This window comes from Mustela erminea, chromosome 12 (genome assembly GCF_009829155.1).
Source record: "Mustela erminea isolate mMusErm1 chromosome 12, mMusErm1.Pri, whole genome shotgun sequence".
In the NCBI taxonomy this organism is placed as follows: Eukaryota; Metazoa; Chordata; class Mammalia; order Carnivora; family Mustelidae; genus Mustela; species Mustela erminea.
The window spans coordinates 38,239,456-38,255,186 of NC_045625.1; the positions used below are offsets into that span (position 1 = coordinate 38,239,456).

At 45.4% G+C, this 15,731-nt stretch overlaps 1 protein-coding gene across 3 annotated transcripts in view; it reads right to left on the reverse strand.

The window, feature by feature from the left end:
- Positions 1 to 15,731, reverse strand: part of ACO1 (aconitase 1) — a 56,415-nt gene that overhangs the window by 6,256 nt on the left and 34,428 nt on the right. For 2 of the 3 annotated variants that reach the window (XM_032306964.1, XM_032306962.1), the window contains exons 9-18: positions 15,484 to 15,584; positions 14,378 to 14,494; positions 13,115 to 13,274; positions 11,704 to 11,839; positions 10,715 to 10,799; positions 9,800 to 9,956; positions 8,029 to 8,153; positions 5,665 to 5,769; positions 4,827 to 4,969; positions 1,898 to 2,045 (exon numbers count right to left, since the gene is read on the reverse strand). In XM_032306964.1, coding sequence (XP_032162855.1) covers positions 1,898 to 2,045; positions 4,827 to 4,969; positions 5,665 to 5,769; positions 8,029 to 8,153; positions 9,800 to 9,956; positions 10,715 to 10,799; positions 11,704 to 11,839; positions 13,115 to 13,274; positions 14,378 to 14,494; positions 15,484 to 15,584 — 1,277 coding nt within the window. Of the gene's footprint in view, positions 1 to 1,897; positions 2,046 to 2,134; positions 2,284 to 4,826; positions 4,970 to 5,664; positions 5,770 to 8,028; positions 8,154 to 9,799; positions 9,957 to 10,714; positions 10,800 to 11,703; positions 11,840 to 13,114; positions 13,275 to 14,377; positions 14,495 to 15,483; positions 15,585 to 15,731 lie in introns of those variants that run through there. The other variant, XR_004277323.1, reaches the window with a different exon arrangement.

Here is a 15,731-nt window from a genome sequence, read left to right on the forward strand (position 1 = left end):
AGTCGGATCTGGCAGTGGGGGAGTGTTCCTTGCGTTACGTCCCGGATAATAACCTCTCTTCTCTTCTCAGCATCTCTGTTTAGTCAGATGCTGAGCCTCCTCATTTCAGTCTTTAATTTTTTTATAGTTTCTCTAATTTTTCCTTTGTCTTTCTGTTCTATACTCGGAGAGTTTTTCTCAACTAATCAACTTTTCCTAAGGAGCTTTTTTTTTTTTTTTTTAAAACAGCATTTTCTTTCTTTTTTAATTACTATTTTTTACCAAGAGCCCTTTCTTGTCCTTTGATAACTATATGCCAACAGAAAACCATTTCATCACTCTGAGAAGATAATCATTTTTTCATTTTCTTGTACTCTTTGCATTATCTCTATTTTTTTCCCTTCCCCCTCTGTTTTTTGTCTAGGTCTATCTTTCAAGTTCAAGTCTTGGCTCAAATGGCTGTTCATCTCCGATTCTGGTCTCCTTATGTAAGAGGAGGCCCTGAACATCTGATGAGAAGTCCTGTGTCATGGCGGGTTGGTAAATATGTGAGGTTCGCTATGACATTCAGTATACTGAAGCCTCTCCCCCTCCCCCCACCCTGCCAGTGTCTATACTGCCCGTCTTCCCCCTTGTCTCTTGGGCATTCCACCACCTAACTGTATCTTTTCCATTTAATAGCTTGTTTATCATCCCTGGTCCTCCTTGAACAACTACCTACTGGGCACTGACTTCTGTTGGGTCCTGGTGATCAGTGATGACCTAGGAAGAGTCTGCTTTACCAAGATCTGTTATAAGTGAAGCAATATGGGTGGTGGTAAACCACACTGACATTGGAGCCAGGCTCCCTGGGTTTTATTTTAAAGATTTATTGATTGATTGATTTTAGGCAGGGAGGGGCAGAGGAAAAGAGAGAAAATTAAGCAGAATCTGGGCTTAGTGCGGAGACTGTTGCAGGGCTCGATCTTGTGACCCTGAGATCTCAACCTAAGCCAAAACCGAAAGTTGGATGCCCCACTAACTGAGCCACCCAGGTGCCCCCAGATTCCTTGGGTTTTAATCTTCATTTTTATTATCTTAATGGACAAGTATGGTACCTCCCTCAAAAAGGGTGGTTATGAGGATTAAAGAAGTCAATATAGGCAAAGAGCTTAGAATAGTATCTGGGATGTAGTAAGTTCTATAGAAATCCTAGCTGTTATTATTCTTAAGTCAGGAGGGTGATTTCTCAAGTAACTTAAACAGTTCTCAAGCAGCTGGGCAGCTCCTGCTGGAGAGGGAAGCAACACCGAGGACCCACGACATGCTCCAGATCCTCTGCTCTGTATTTAATACACATCATTCTATTTAAGCTTAGGCCTCACAGCCTCACAGGGTGGATATCCTGCTTCAAAGGTCAGAAGAATGAAGCTCAGAGAGGGAAATGACTTGCTGAAGGCTCCACAGCCGGTCTGTCAGACTCAAAGCGCAGACTCTCCCGCCTGTCACACACCTCCCTCCTGTGTGGGAATGAACAGTTCCTGCTGTAACAGGCCAACTGCAAAGGCATTCCGTCAGGACCCATGCAGGCCTCCATGGGCCTCTATGTTCCTCTATGGGGACTTAATTAAATGCTAATAAAGTCATACAGTAGCATCTGTTGATAACTATCCTCTATCTTAACCTGAAGTTCCCCTTCAAATACTCTGAACTGATGACATTTCACTCAGAGGCTTCATAAACTCAACTCCCAGGAAACCATGAAGCAGAATCTCTAAGCAGGAAGATAAAGTTGTAAAACTTTAAAGGGCATCTCTATCCATGATCAACTCTCTCGAAATAAGAGGTACCACGGGGCTCTAAAGAAAAGCAAGGCTCAAAGGAAAGCGACCACATAAATGTCCAATCACCCAGAGCCTGACAAAGGGATAGTACTCACAATTTCTCCAGAAGGCAGATGTATAGTCTGTGGTGCCTGCTTGTTCAAAAATTTGTTTAATAAGCGAATGTTGGCAAATGTCCCCCGTGCCATGATGGCATCATTCCCTCGGCGGGAGCCATAGGAGTTGAATTCTCGTGGAGTCAAGCTAAGAATGCAAGCAGGGGAGGAGCTAGGTTAGTGAACGGTGCAAAGACAAAACTTAGCTTCCATCAAGAAAAAGGAAAAACCACTGCCCTAGATATCTAAGTCTACTAAGCATCACTCTCCAAGGCAGAAAAGCTGGTTCTTGTATCTTCTGCTGAGGGTAGAGTCAGAGATTAAAGGTGGGACAGTGAAAGGGGGAAATCAACATTGTCTCAGGGTCAACTTCTAGTCTTTTAAATCTGAATAGAAAAACCAGGAGGAACTCTAATGAGTATTCATTTTACTGATTCAGTAGGGTAGCCTAGAAAGTGTCACAAAAGATAAAATATTAGGGCGCCTGGGTGGCTCAATGGTTAAGCAACTGCCTTCGGCTCAGGTCATTATCCTGGAGTCCCAGAATCGAGTCCCACATCAGGCTCCCAGCTCCAAGGGGTGTCTGCTTCTCCCTCTGACCTTCTCCCCTCTCATGCTCTCTCTTACTGTCTCTCTCTCAAATAAATAAATAAATAAATCTAAAAAAAAAAAAAAGATAAAATATTAAAAATGGGTAAGAAAAAGGAAAGCAAAAGACTAATCAGCATGGGCCAGTTGGGCGGAGCCAAGAATTAGGGAAACACAAAATACGCTCTGTAAACTAACTGGAAGGAGGTATACATTTGTCCTCAAGTCATCAAGAACACAGAACAGGCAACATGATTTACAATTTTCATAAGATAAAAGTCAGAGTGGTGCCAAAGAGGCAGAACAGCTCTTCCTGGTGCTGAAATCAAAGAAAAATCCTGTCTGGGGGCCCCGGTGAAAGGACACTTTGTGACAGCAGGAACATTTTACAATTAACACAGCCATCGGCTCACTGGGTTTCTTTAAAAAGCTAGGATGTGTGTGTGAGTGGTAGTTTGATCTCACCGTGAGATGTGATCTGGAGATGGAGAGAGTCTGTGAATGGGATTCAGGAGCAGGTGAGCATGTCTACAAACTCCTACAAAATCCAGAATGTTGGGAATATGTTCATTTTTCTAGGAAGGTAGGATTCTTTTCATTCAATTCCCTAGAGTCCATATCTCAAAAATGTCAACCATCACCAATCAAAGAAAGTAGTGGTCACTGCTTCTTTCCTTAGTTTCTTTCTCCAGCCTCAACGTCTGTGTCTGTTTATTGGTGAATCCTTTTCTCCCATTCATTCATTCATTCATTCAGCAACTACTGAGCCCCAGCTACGTGCCAAGAACTATTCTCAGGGGTTGAGGTGGATCAAGGAACAACACAGATGAGGATTCCTGCCCTTGCAGGGCTTACTTCTAAAAGGTAGAGACAGGGGTGCCTGGGTGGCTCAGTGGGTTAAGCCTCTGCCTTCAGCTCGGGTCATGATCTCACGGTCCTGGGATCGAGCCCCACATTGGGCTCTCTGCTTGGCAGGAAGCCTGCTCCCCGCCACCCCCCGCCTACTTGTTATCTCTGTCTCTGTCAAAATAAATAAATAAAATCTTTAAAAGGTAGAGACAAATAATCATAATTTAAAAATGAGCTTCTTACCTAAGTGTTAACACATTGTGGTTAATAACTGAGGGAAAAAAAGTAGATCAAGATGAAAACAGGGGTAGAGTGGGGGTGACCTCATGGAAGAAGACTTGAAGTGGCAAGGGAGTTGGGGAAGAGCATCTAGGAGGAAGAAATAGCCAGCTCAACCAAAGGCTCTCGGGCAGAAGGGTATTTGAACTTATCTGGAATATTCACCAACTGAGGCACCCAGTGTAGCCAGAGCAGTGTGGGGAGGGGAAAGAGCAGGAATTCGCTGACCCCTCTCAAATACCCCCTGCCCTTCTCTGCTCAGTGATGCACTTAGGTCTCGCCTTCAAAGCACAATCTCATCCCTTCAGATTCTTATCCTTTGTGTCTGTGTGTAGCAAGTCCCTGTGCATTTAATACAATAGTTGCCCCACGTTAAAAAAAAAAAAATCTTGAGATAGACTCCTGTGCATCCCTTACTCTAGAGGCGGGCTAGGTTCTGATGCTTACAGCACTCCCGTCTCTGGGGAACGTGGACTACTTTTGCTCTGAACGTGACCGTCCTATAGGATGCACCAGGAGGAGGCAGAGGATGAGTGGGGCTCAGCAGGATGGAGAGGCGTGAAGAAAACGCCTCAGCCACCAGGCAAGCGAGATGGGGTCAAGGCCATTTTCCTCTGGCACTGACTTAAAAAAAAAAAAAAAGGGGGAAGAAAGAATGAATAAGTGTTGAATTTTGTTCTTAGATTAGCTATGGGCCCATCCCTGAATATGTGGATATGGGAGGTGCCAACGGAGCCAGAACGTTGATTTCCCCAGATAATTCTCAGGGAAAGTCAGCTCTGGGACAGAATCTGACCACTCTCAGTGTATTAGAGGACAGTGGGTAATACTGGGTTGGTACCCGCTGACGTCAGTCCGTGACTGAAGGATTCATCAATGGATGTGTCAGTGGCAAATCACAGTCAGACATGTCTCAGGCAGGGGGCAGCAGTGCAGAGGACACCCCCTCGAGTGCTCGGCAGGCTGAGAGCAGAGCCTGGACTCCAGTGGGGACACTGGCACAGAAAGAAGGTCCCTGTGCTGGGGTTTCCTCGCTCATGGAATCTCCCAAGGAAGCTGCAAAGCAGCAAACAGAAAACGTGACTGGTTTTCAAGCCTCAAGGTTTGGTGAAAAAACCGGAGTTTGATTGAAAAGAGAACATGTGAACAGAAACACCGGCCTCATTCTCTCCATTTTTGCTGCTAAGTCTGTCTTCCCCTCGCTCACACTTACCCTCTGTTAGTCAAGTAGCGAGCAGCGGGGCTGTTTCTTGCGATATTTCCAGCCGGAGAGATGTGGTCAGTTGTTACGGAATCTCCCAAGTTTAACAGCACGTAGGCATCCACTATAGATTTGGGCGGCTGAAGAGCCAAAGTCTAGCAAAGAATACGCCAGTCAGTGCCAGTTCAGGTTTTCTCCGGTCACCAGGGTGTACCTGAATTGGGTGACAGCCCTATGTTGCTGTACAGAAAATTCTAGGTTTTTGGTTTTACCAGGGGTGCTTCCAAAAGTAAGGTGAATTTACTCCAAACATTCACATTCCACCCCTGAAGGGAGGCAAAGTATTGGGACTATTCCCTCGAAAGCAACAGGAATGCAGCTGCAAATGACCTGTGTCTCCACATCCAGGGAACGGAGATGCTGAGGACAACCAGAACCCTGGCTTCTACTCCCCTCCTCTTCCCAACAGCAGTGCGTAAAGTCCTTGATCATCAGTTATAAGTAAGATTTCCCTTGGTTTTTTTTTTGAGTGTATGGTTTAAATATAGCAGGCCTGGGGATGTTTTGCTGAAACAGTCAGTCCTCGGACTTTTCTGAGTCTCTGTCCAGGTGGTACAGGATGGCCAGGGCATGTCTGCGCAGCCACTCAGAACCCCTGGACAGAGACACTGTAGGGTCCCTAGAGCCAAGTACCCCAGCATCTCAGAACTCTCCCCAGTCCTGTCTGCTCAGGTTGGTAAAGGTTTCACTGGAATGCATAGTTAGAGCAAGGGTAGAAGGTATTCAGATAGACTTTATAAGGAAAGAGAATTTTGAAAAACTCATTTTGTTAAAAATAAAAAAGTCATACCAGGTTTTCAAAGAATGGTGGTGATTTAATGTATGTAGATTTGGGATTCCAGCAATATAGCTTGTCCGATGGGGCTGCTAAGGCATTCCAGCTTTCATTCACGGTCTTAACAAAGAAAAAAGACAGAAGAAAGAAAAGCAAATCTAATTCCACTGCATTCAAAGTTAAGTGTGACATGAAACCAGAAACTATATATCCTAAGAGTACAATAAAAACCATTCTTAGCATAATACCCTTTAGGTATAAAAGTGAAATAGTCAGACAAAGACAGATACTATGATTTCCCTGCTAGGGGGAATCTAAAAAGCAAAGTGAACGAACAAAGCAGAAACAGATCCATAAACACAGAGAACTGAATGATGGTTGCCAGAGGGGAGGGGGGTGTGAGGATGGGCAAATAGGGGCAGAGGGGAGGGGGAGGTACATGCTTCCAGTTACGGAATGAGTACGTCACGGGGAATTCAGTCAATGATTCATTCATTCCCAACAGCGTTGGGAATTCAGTCAATGATATCGTAATAGCGTCGAATGGTGACAGATGGTGGCTACACTTGGGTAACGCACAGAGTTGTCCGATCACTATTTGTACACCTGAAACCAATGTAACGCTGTGTGTCAACTGTACTTCAATAAAACCCTTATTCTAGGGCGCCTGGGTGGCTCAGTGGGTTAAAGCCTCTGCCTGCTGCTCAGGTCATGATCTCAGGGTCCTGGGATCGAGTCCCGCATCGGGCTCTCTGCTCTGCAGAGAAGAGAGCCTGCTTCCTCCACCTCTCTCTCTCTCTGCCTGCCTCTCTGCCTACTTGTGATCTCTGTCTGTCAAATAAATAAATAAAATCTTTAAAAACAAAACAAAACAAAAAAAAACCCCTTATTCTAGTCACATAAAAGAGCTCCTTGACACTAAGACACTGTCATGCCAGATGACTTCAAAATACACAAACACTGTGACAGGCAGCCTCGAAGATGGCCCTAAGGACCTGCCCCCCACCCGCTGTACACCCTTAACTGATCGGCTCTTGCTGAGTGTGGGCTGACCCTAGTGACTCATTTCCAAGATTGGGTTATAAAGAGACTCCCTTCTGTCTCTCTCTCCCTTTCCGGCCTGCTCTGATGGAAGCCAGGACCATGCTGTGAGCTGTGAAGAGACCCCTGAGCATGGCAATGGGGGAGTCTCTAGGGAACCATCAGAAGGGAATGGAGGCCCTCAGTTCGACAGCCTGTGAGGTGTACTGTCCTGCCCACCACCACTCGAGTTGCCCTGGAAGTAGATCCTCCCCCAGCTGAGCCTTCAGATGAGCTCTGCACCTAAGGACACCTCGGTTGGAGCCTTGTGAAGGCAGAGGCACCCAGGTAAGCCACACGTGGATTTCTAATCCACAGAAACCATGAGATTTAATAAAAGCGGTTTATAAGTTTTGGGATAATTCATTGCACAGTAAGAGATAACTAAGCCATATCCATAATATAATTTATGAAACAATAATCCAGACTGTACCCAAGGGGAAATTATTTACTCTTTGAAGATTTGGGGAAGTAGATGTCCAGGTCACAGGGACACGGGACAGCAATTGACAGCTACTATGCATTAAAGTCAGCTTCAACTGTCTCCATGGGGCCATAACTTCAGTCTTTGGAGAAATGCATTTAACCCAGTGCCCAGCAAACTTGTTCATACCACTTCCCAGTCAGCACCCTGTGGGAGATCATGGTCCATGCATGTGATCCCAATTTGACTCTCTTTCCCAGATAATCTGCTCTTGTATTTCAAACCCAAGACCCAGTCAGCATTCCTTAGGTGAGTCTAACACAGAACACAGAGAAAGGAATAACATCCAAGGTCTCAGAAAATGATACTGAGCCCCACACATTTTCTCCCTATTTATCAAATGTGCGGAAAGGTTTATTTAATTTAGTAGTTCGGTGCTTTTTCCTCAGTGGCTTTTTAAATATTTTTTAAGCATCCAAATAATTCTGGGAGGGGCATCCAACCCATGAACTCTACGTCAGTGAGACTCTATAATGACATCAGGGATCCCCAACCACAGCCGACACAGCACCCAGGGTTGAGGTGGGGAGGTTCTGGCGAGCTGGGTAGGAATCACACACAACCTACAACCTCTCTTCTTGAGGCTGCTGCCAAGTCTGGGACCTTGTCCAAATCTGGGAAGATCTGGAGAGTGCGGGGTATGTAAAAATGGAAGTCACAGGAGAAAATGACTGAGAACTACCTCCTTGGTTATTTGAAGAAAGAAATGTGACTTCCTCTAGTTTCCACCACCATTGGCTTTGGTGTCTGCAGAGAAGCCACAGAAGAACGGCTGTCCCCTGGCCACAAGAGGGCAGAGCGGACAGGGACCTCACCTCTATCTTCTGGTAGACCTCCTTAAACATGCCTGGGATCACGTACTGACGCTCCACCGCCTGGATCTCGTCTCGGGTTGGCCAGATGTCTTTCAGAAATACCTGCTCTCCCTTTGCATTGACCCCTGGGGAAAATAAGTTTATTAAGGAGAAAAACTGCATTTAATAGCCCATTTTCATGATCCCAACCAGTCAAATCCCATTTGCCGTGGTAGAAGCATTCTGTAAAGTCCATGCAAACACCATGTGGTGAAGTATGAATTGCTGGCACTGGGGGACGTGGGTCAGGCTCCCGACAGCCTCTCGTCACAACACTTTCAGCACCCGACCAATATGTAATCTTGCTTCACGTGTGCTTCTGCTTAAAGATACTCATCCAGGGGGCGCCTGGGTGGCTCAGTGGGTTAAAGCCTCTGCCTTCGGCTCAGGTCATGATCCCGGGGTCCTGGGATCGAGCCCCGCATCGGGCTCTCTGCTCAGCAGGGAGCCTGCTTCCTCCTCTCTCTCTGCCTGCCTCTCTGCCTGCTTGTGATCTCTGTCTGTCAAATAAATAAATAAAATCTTTAAAAAAAAAAAAAAAAAAAGATACTCATCCAGGACACCTTGCTGAAGCGTTTACGAGGAAGTCCCAGCCAACAGCACTTCAACTCATGCCTGAACAAAGTCTACCTCCCATGGGACACCCCCAACCTTCTTGGGCTTCTGCATGGTAGACAGCACTTCGGCACTATGCTTGGGGGGCTATTTTTAAAAAGTGAAATCACCAAAACCACAAAAATGTGGAAAAACATGGCACTACACAGAGCACGAACAGGATGTGCGAGCTGAAAGGAAAAGGCAGGGCCCTGCCTCGTTCGGCGGCAGCTGAAGGCAGCTGAGCCCCACACATTTTCTCCCTTTACCCCTCTGTGCACGTCTGCCAATTACTATGGAGGCAAGACGAGTCTTGATTTGGGGGCTAAATTCCATTTCTTGAAGAGGCAAATTTGCAAATACCGAATCCACACATGAGAATCGACTCTAGCTCTAGTGGTGATCTCCTAACAGTAAACTGAAGGGGCACCGTTGTCATATTATTGAATCTGCGGAGACCAGACAGAGGAGGACACAGCAAGACCTCCAGAGGAAAGGAAACAAAAAGCATCATTTCTCTGGATTTGGGGAGGCTGAACTATTTGAGACATGTTCCCAAACTGGATATGTTAAAACAGTGCCCCATATCAGATAAAATCGGAGCTAGAAATTGGGAGGGGGAGATGAACCATGAGAGACTATGGACTCTGAAAAGCAACCTGACGGTTTTGAAGGGGCGGGGGGTGGGAGGTTGGGCCAGCCTGGTGGTGGGTATTGTGGAGGGCACGGATTGCATGGAGCCCTGGGTGTGGTGCATAAACAATGAAATCTAGTACACTGAAAAGTAATTTAAAAAAAAAAAAAAAAAAACGGAGCTAGAAAGAGAAGAATTGGGGATGAAGCCAGAATAGTATGCTCTCTCTGACTTTTCAGATTTCCTTTTGTCATCCCTTATCCTTCAGTCGCTTTTTGTCTGTTCCAGTTCTGTCTTGGCTGTGTATGGGGAGAAAAGAAAATACTCTTCTCATCTTCGTCAGTTCTATGCCTCATTATTTATTAGCACCGTGCTCTAACCAGCTGAACTAACCGACCACCTACCTATGCCTCATTATTTATTAACAAAAGTGGTTACTCTCCCTCCAGTAATATTTTTGAATTCACCAGAAAACAAAAAGGGCAGCCACAAACGACATCTTACCCAGCGGCTCTTTCTCAAAGTTGATCCTGATGGTCCCAGCAATTGCATAGGCTATCACCAAGGGCGGAGAGGCTAAATAGTTGGCCCGGGTATTGGGGTGGACTCGACCTTCGAAATTCCTGTTCCCAGAGAGTACTCCAACAGCAACCAGGTCTCCCTGTGTCCGGCAAGAGAAAGATCTGGTGACGCGGAGAAGGGGGCCAGGCTTTCTGTCTTAGACCACCTGCGGAACGCTCCCATCACAGTGGGAGTTCTTTAACCTCCCTTTCCCTTGGTCCTCTGCCTGTGGGGAGAAGAGCATGCATGGGTGTCCCTGGGGAGACTGTGGCCAAGGACACCAAGAGACATGGTTTCTGCTCCCGAGGAAATCCAGGTGTGTCAGAAGGCAGCATACTGGTGATTTTGCTGCCCAGGGCCCGAGAACAGGAGGGAAAGTCCAACAGTTGAAAGCTAAAGGAAGCCACACTGACCTCCATGGCTTCTGTAATTCATGCAAACCAAATGGTGCTTCTCAGTGCTACAGAATTTATGGGACAGAAATCAAGGCCATGCAATGCAGTTTCGACTGCACTGTCTATGTGGAGACACGCCTGACTTTGAGCCAGGCTGCAGATGGCCAGGCACACAGAGTCCTGGAGCTGTGTGTAGTCCCAGAGCCCATGTGTGTGGGCACTGTGCCAAGTCCTTCACATCCACTGTCGTCTCCATGCTCACAACTCTGTGAAACAGGTCCTATCGTCATCCCCAATTTACAGGTGCGAAAACTGAGGTACAAGGTCGACAGCTAGTCAGGTTAGCTTGATTCAAATACCCTAGGTCTGAACACAACCCCTGCTGCCCTGGGACTTCCTGAGATTATCAGCATTCAGGTCACACATCACATGAAAAGAGCCCCACAGGCTCCTCGGTCATTACCTGCGTGATGGCTTCGACCACAGGGTCAGGTAAGGGCCCGCTGTTGCCGATACAGGTCATGCAACCGTAGCCCACCACATCAAACCTAGCCACCAGAAGAGAAGCGAGATGGAGAGTGAGTCCCAGTGAGCTGCTCTGCTGGGGACAGTTCTAGAGACAGCTGATTCACAGAGAACGGAGGGATGTGGAATAAGTGTAGTCCTGTTTCTACAAAGCTTTCATTCTCAGGAGTGCTGTAAAGATTTTTTGTAAATTTTAAGTACTATCTCTCCCCCAACGTGGGGTTTGAACCCACAACCCTAAGATCAAGAATCACATGTTCTACCACCTGAGCCAGCCAGGTAGAGCATTTTAATATACTACTCATCCATTCTAGATCACTCATGTAGTCTTTTCTGAGTAAATTGTAAAAAGGAGCCTATCTAGGCTTTTTAAAAGTTGAAATCCCATCACCATTTAATTTCTCTATTCACTACTTTGACTGTATAATCAATAAGGACTTCGACTTCTATGAGACATACAAATAAAATCTTTCTCATCCAAATCAGGAATAGGGGGGAAACTGGAGGAACTGTATTCGGTAACAAATGTCTTGTTTAAACCAAGGAATTAAAACATGTTTAGCCAGTTATTTTCATGCCCAACGGTAGCCTCTCAGCTGCTGAGCCAGCACTAGCCCATCTCGTGACCTCTGCCAATTGAGAAGAGACACCCCCCCCCCCCAGAAGGCTGCAGCGCCACATCAAAGCACAGGCTTGATTTCAGCCCTGCTTTGCCCTTCAAGGGCACCCTTGTCTGATGAACAACAAGCACAACTGTCCACAGGAGGGCCTGACTCTAGGAATGTAAGGGTGGAAGTCTGCTCACCGGCTGATGAGACGCATCAGATACCATCAGAGAAGGTGATGCATGTTACAAGGTGATGCGGCGTGATACGTGTGGAATAAAATACGACATAAGTGACAGTATAAAAGAAAATGCCTCCTCACCCAAGCTGGGACAGATATGGCATGACCCCGCTCTCCCGCAGGTAGTAGGTGACCACACCGCTTCCAGGAGACAGGCTAGTTTTGATGTAAGGCTTCACGTTCAGGCCAGCATTCACAGCTTTCTTTGCTAACAGTCCTGTGAAATGGTAAACACCGACACAGTGTTGGGTGGCCGCCCGCTCTCGGTGCCGGGGTGGTTTTAGGAGACTGACCCCTCCATCTGTGTCGCCTGCCACCGCCCAACAAAGCCCTGATCACGGTGCTTACTGTTCCTTCTGCTGCCTAGCACAAATCAACAACTCACTGACCCAAAGGTATTTGCACATACACAGTAAACTCAAAATTAGTCAAGGAAATGAAGAAAGAGATAGGCTTTTTCTTTTGAAGACATAAACTTAAAAATATTAAGGAATATATTATAGAATTACGACTTTAACTTTTGGAGGGAAAATAATCTTTCTGATTACGTTTTATTTGGATGAAGATTATAACTGGTAGCGCCCTTTCTTAAAGGGTATAAACTGTGTACTGGTTAGTGAGAAGTATGGTCAGGGTAGAGGAAAAATCTAGTCCCCAGGTATTCTTTTAAAGGAGAAAATCAAGAGCTCTCTGCCGCTAGAATTTTGGCAAATAGAGAGACTACTGCAGAGACGCTGGGTGCATTCTTATGACATATCAGAGAATTTGGAAAGAAATGAGTGGGGGTAAAAAGGCACAAGAATCTACAGACAAGCTACTGACTTGTCTTAAGGAAACTCGTTTGCTCCAGACACAAAAAGCTTAGGGATCAATGCATGAATTCTTGAACAAAGGTGTTCCATATGTACGTGTACACTTTTTAAAGAAAGAACTTTTTGATGATCTTTGGTTTATGGACACAAAAGGAACTCTTGGGAATGACAAAAAAATCTTGACACTAAAGAGACTTCTATTAATAAAACTCTGTATATAATATTAACTACTTGACCAGAATTGCTTAAGAGCCAAGTAAGCTCCCTGTGCCCTAATTCAGAGATACTTAAAATACTTCTGAGACAGACTGAAGTCCGGTGTACAAAAAGGCCTATCAGGGTTTTTGCAGACACTAATCTGTGATATGAAAATAGTTTTTTTTTTCTTTTAGAGTCTGACACAAGATTCTAAGCTTACCAGAAATTTTTTTTTTTTTTTTGCTTTCTTCTACTTATTTTCTGCATTAATTCTAAAGATAAGTATGCATTATGTATTCTACTTTACATACTTTGCTTTGGACACTTGTTATTGTATAAACACTTTTGGACCAACACATTTCTGCATCAGGAAAAGAAAAGGTTTGGGGAATTGCACATAGATTCAGGTAGGCCCCAAGGTAGCATCTTGAAAGATTCCCACCCACGTGTCCCCATGACCTCGGGGAGAGGCCGACACTCACCTGCCCCTAACATCACAGATGGGTTACTGGTGTTTGTGCAGCTAGTAATGGCAGCAATGACCACAGAACCATGAGTAAGGGTGAATTCGCTATTATTGTAGATAAACGTCTTGTGGTCATTATGATGGTCCAGAGCAACCTGGAATCCTTTAAACCCTTGCTATGGGAAAGAAAAAAAAAATGGAAGAAAAAACACTGTGAAATGTTCTCACTTTAGAAGAAAAAGAAATACCTTGTACGTATAATTTCAAAAGCCAATTTTTAGAAAAACAAATATCTCGGCCAATGAACTCTGAAATGCAACAGAAAAATGAAAGCCTCTTTATTGTTCTTAAATCTTTATAAAAGACAGTCATAATTTCTGATTCTCACTCTGCTTTGAAGTCCTATTAACAACGACTTGCTTACAACTACAAATTTAGTTCCAAGTTAGTCTAATTAAACCAGATGACATTATTGTAGAGTTTCATGGATATGAACCACGGTCACGGATTCTAACATGATGGAAATTTAGAAAAATGTGTCCTTTTGGCCAGATTCAACTAATCGTGGTCAATAAGGCAAATCAAGTACAGCTGAACTTTTGGTGTCATGCTAATGGCCCCACGATAAAACATATCACATATTTTAATCATCATTTGGGGAGATGTTCATTGAAAATCTGCATATAAGACACTAGGTACTTTGGTGATGCTGACACAAACCCTCACTCAAACATATGATCCAGTAAGGGAAATCAGACCGGCAAATAATATAATATAATATAAAGGACCAGCAATGTAAGTTCAAGAACATGGATGCCATCCAAGGGTTTCAGACCAAGTGCCATGGAAGGTTCAAATGAGGGACCAATGACTTTCTGCTGTGAGATGTAAGGCCACGCTGTGGAGGCTGAGGGGCACGGACATGAAGGGAGGGGGAGGGAGGAGCCATGCAGGTGGGTGAGGCGGGGCATGAACAGAAGTACAATGGCCAGAAAAGCCAGGGCAAGTCGAGTGCACAGTGTGAAGAGAGTCATAGGAAAAGTAGATGTTCAGGCTGGGTTGTGTTCACAGATGGTGATGGGCTCTAAGGAAGCTGTGCGGCTCTTGGCCAATGGGACAGGCACTGAGGACTTCAGGATGGAAAAGAAATGCCGTCAGCATCAGGCTTTGGGAGCCTTCGTCATGGTGGGGGGGAGTGGAAAGCAGTGTGGCTCTAAGACATGGGGAATAGGGCTGGGTGGGGAGGGGGGACTTCCACCTGGCTCTCCCCAGCCCATACCTTGGCTCCGAGGCAGCTCTCAAAGTCCTTTTTCATGTCAGTCACGGCGACTTTGTCCTGAGGCCTTTTTGGTCCACTGCAGCAAGGCACAACCGTTCCTAAATTTAATTCCACAACCTGTCCCCCCCCAAAAGAGAAGGAAGTCAAGAGCTGATGTTATACCCTCAGAGCAAAAATGCAAGCTGGGCTAGAGAACTGAAAACACCATAACCACAAAAACAAGGGGCGCCTGGTGGTTCAGTTGATTAAGCCTCTGCCTTTAGCTCAGGTCATGATCCCAGGGTCCTGGGATCACGTTCATAAACAAGGACTCAACGTTCTTCTTAATCCCTAAGGAATGAATTTCCAAAGATCAGGATGGGAACGTAAGTGGCATGGGACAGGCAGAAAGCCCTGTCACCTCCCAGAAAGACCAGAATGTGTGCCTAGCTGCTGACCAGCATCTTCTACGCATGCATTTTTCCAAATGCAAAGCCGATGCATCCTTTTTAATGCTGATCTTAGTTTGAGATGGGTTTTCTACTAAAATGATACAAAAACCATTGTACTTTTTTCTAAATTGATTTGATAGGATGCTGCCATTCAGTCATCAATGCTAGGCAATGGGCCTGGGTCTGACTGCATATTTCCTTCCCTCAGGTGTGCTGTGAAACAACCAGGGTGACCTGGTGACCATCCAGGCTTGCCAATCCAGAAAAATGTGGAATCAGTTTGCCCCCTGGAGAATGAATGAAGGTAAGTCACTGGATAAACCAGAACTAATTGCTATGCTTGACCTCCATTTCTTTTCCATCTATAGTGATGAGATGAGCCCCTTAAATAGCCCTACTCTCTCTGGTGAAGCCCTTCTCCAAAGGTCTTCCACATTAGGGGAGTCAATCAGTAGGTCAGAAAGGGAACACACATTCAACCTAATGGCCAAGAGAAAAGGAAGAAGTCATTTTAGGTTTATAATTCCTTATCTTCTTAATTGTTTTAGTCTTTGAAAACCTTGTTCTTCTGTGATGACTTGGCAGTGACTAATTTCCTACAAGTATGCCCCCTCAGAAAAAAACATACACAACTAAAATCACCGCCTAGAGGAAAAGGAATGCACTCTCTCATACCTGGGCAAAGTCTGGGTCTTGAGAGGGGTCACTGAAATCCCGAAACATTCCTACAGCTTGAAGATACTTTTTCATTTGCTTTACTTTTTCTTCATCACGACCTAAATGGGCATTTTAAGAAATAACAAGTAGCAGAGGTTAAGATTTCCTGCTGAAGGGATGTCTGAGTGGCTCAGTTGGTTAAGCATCTGCCTTTGGGTCAGGTCATGATCCCGGGGTCCTGGGATGGAGTCCCACATTGGGCTCCC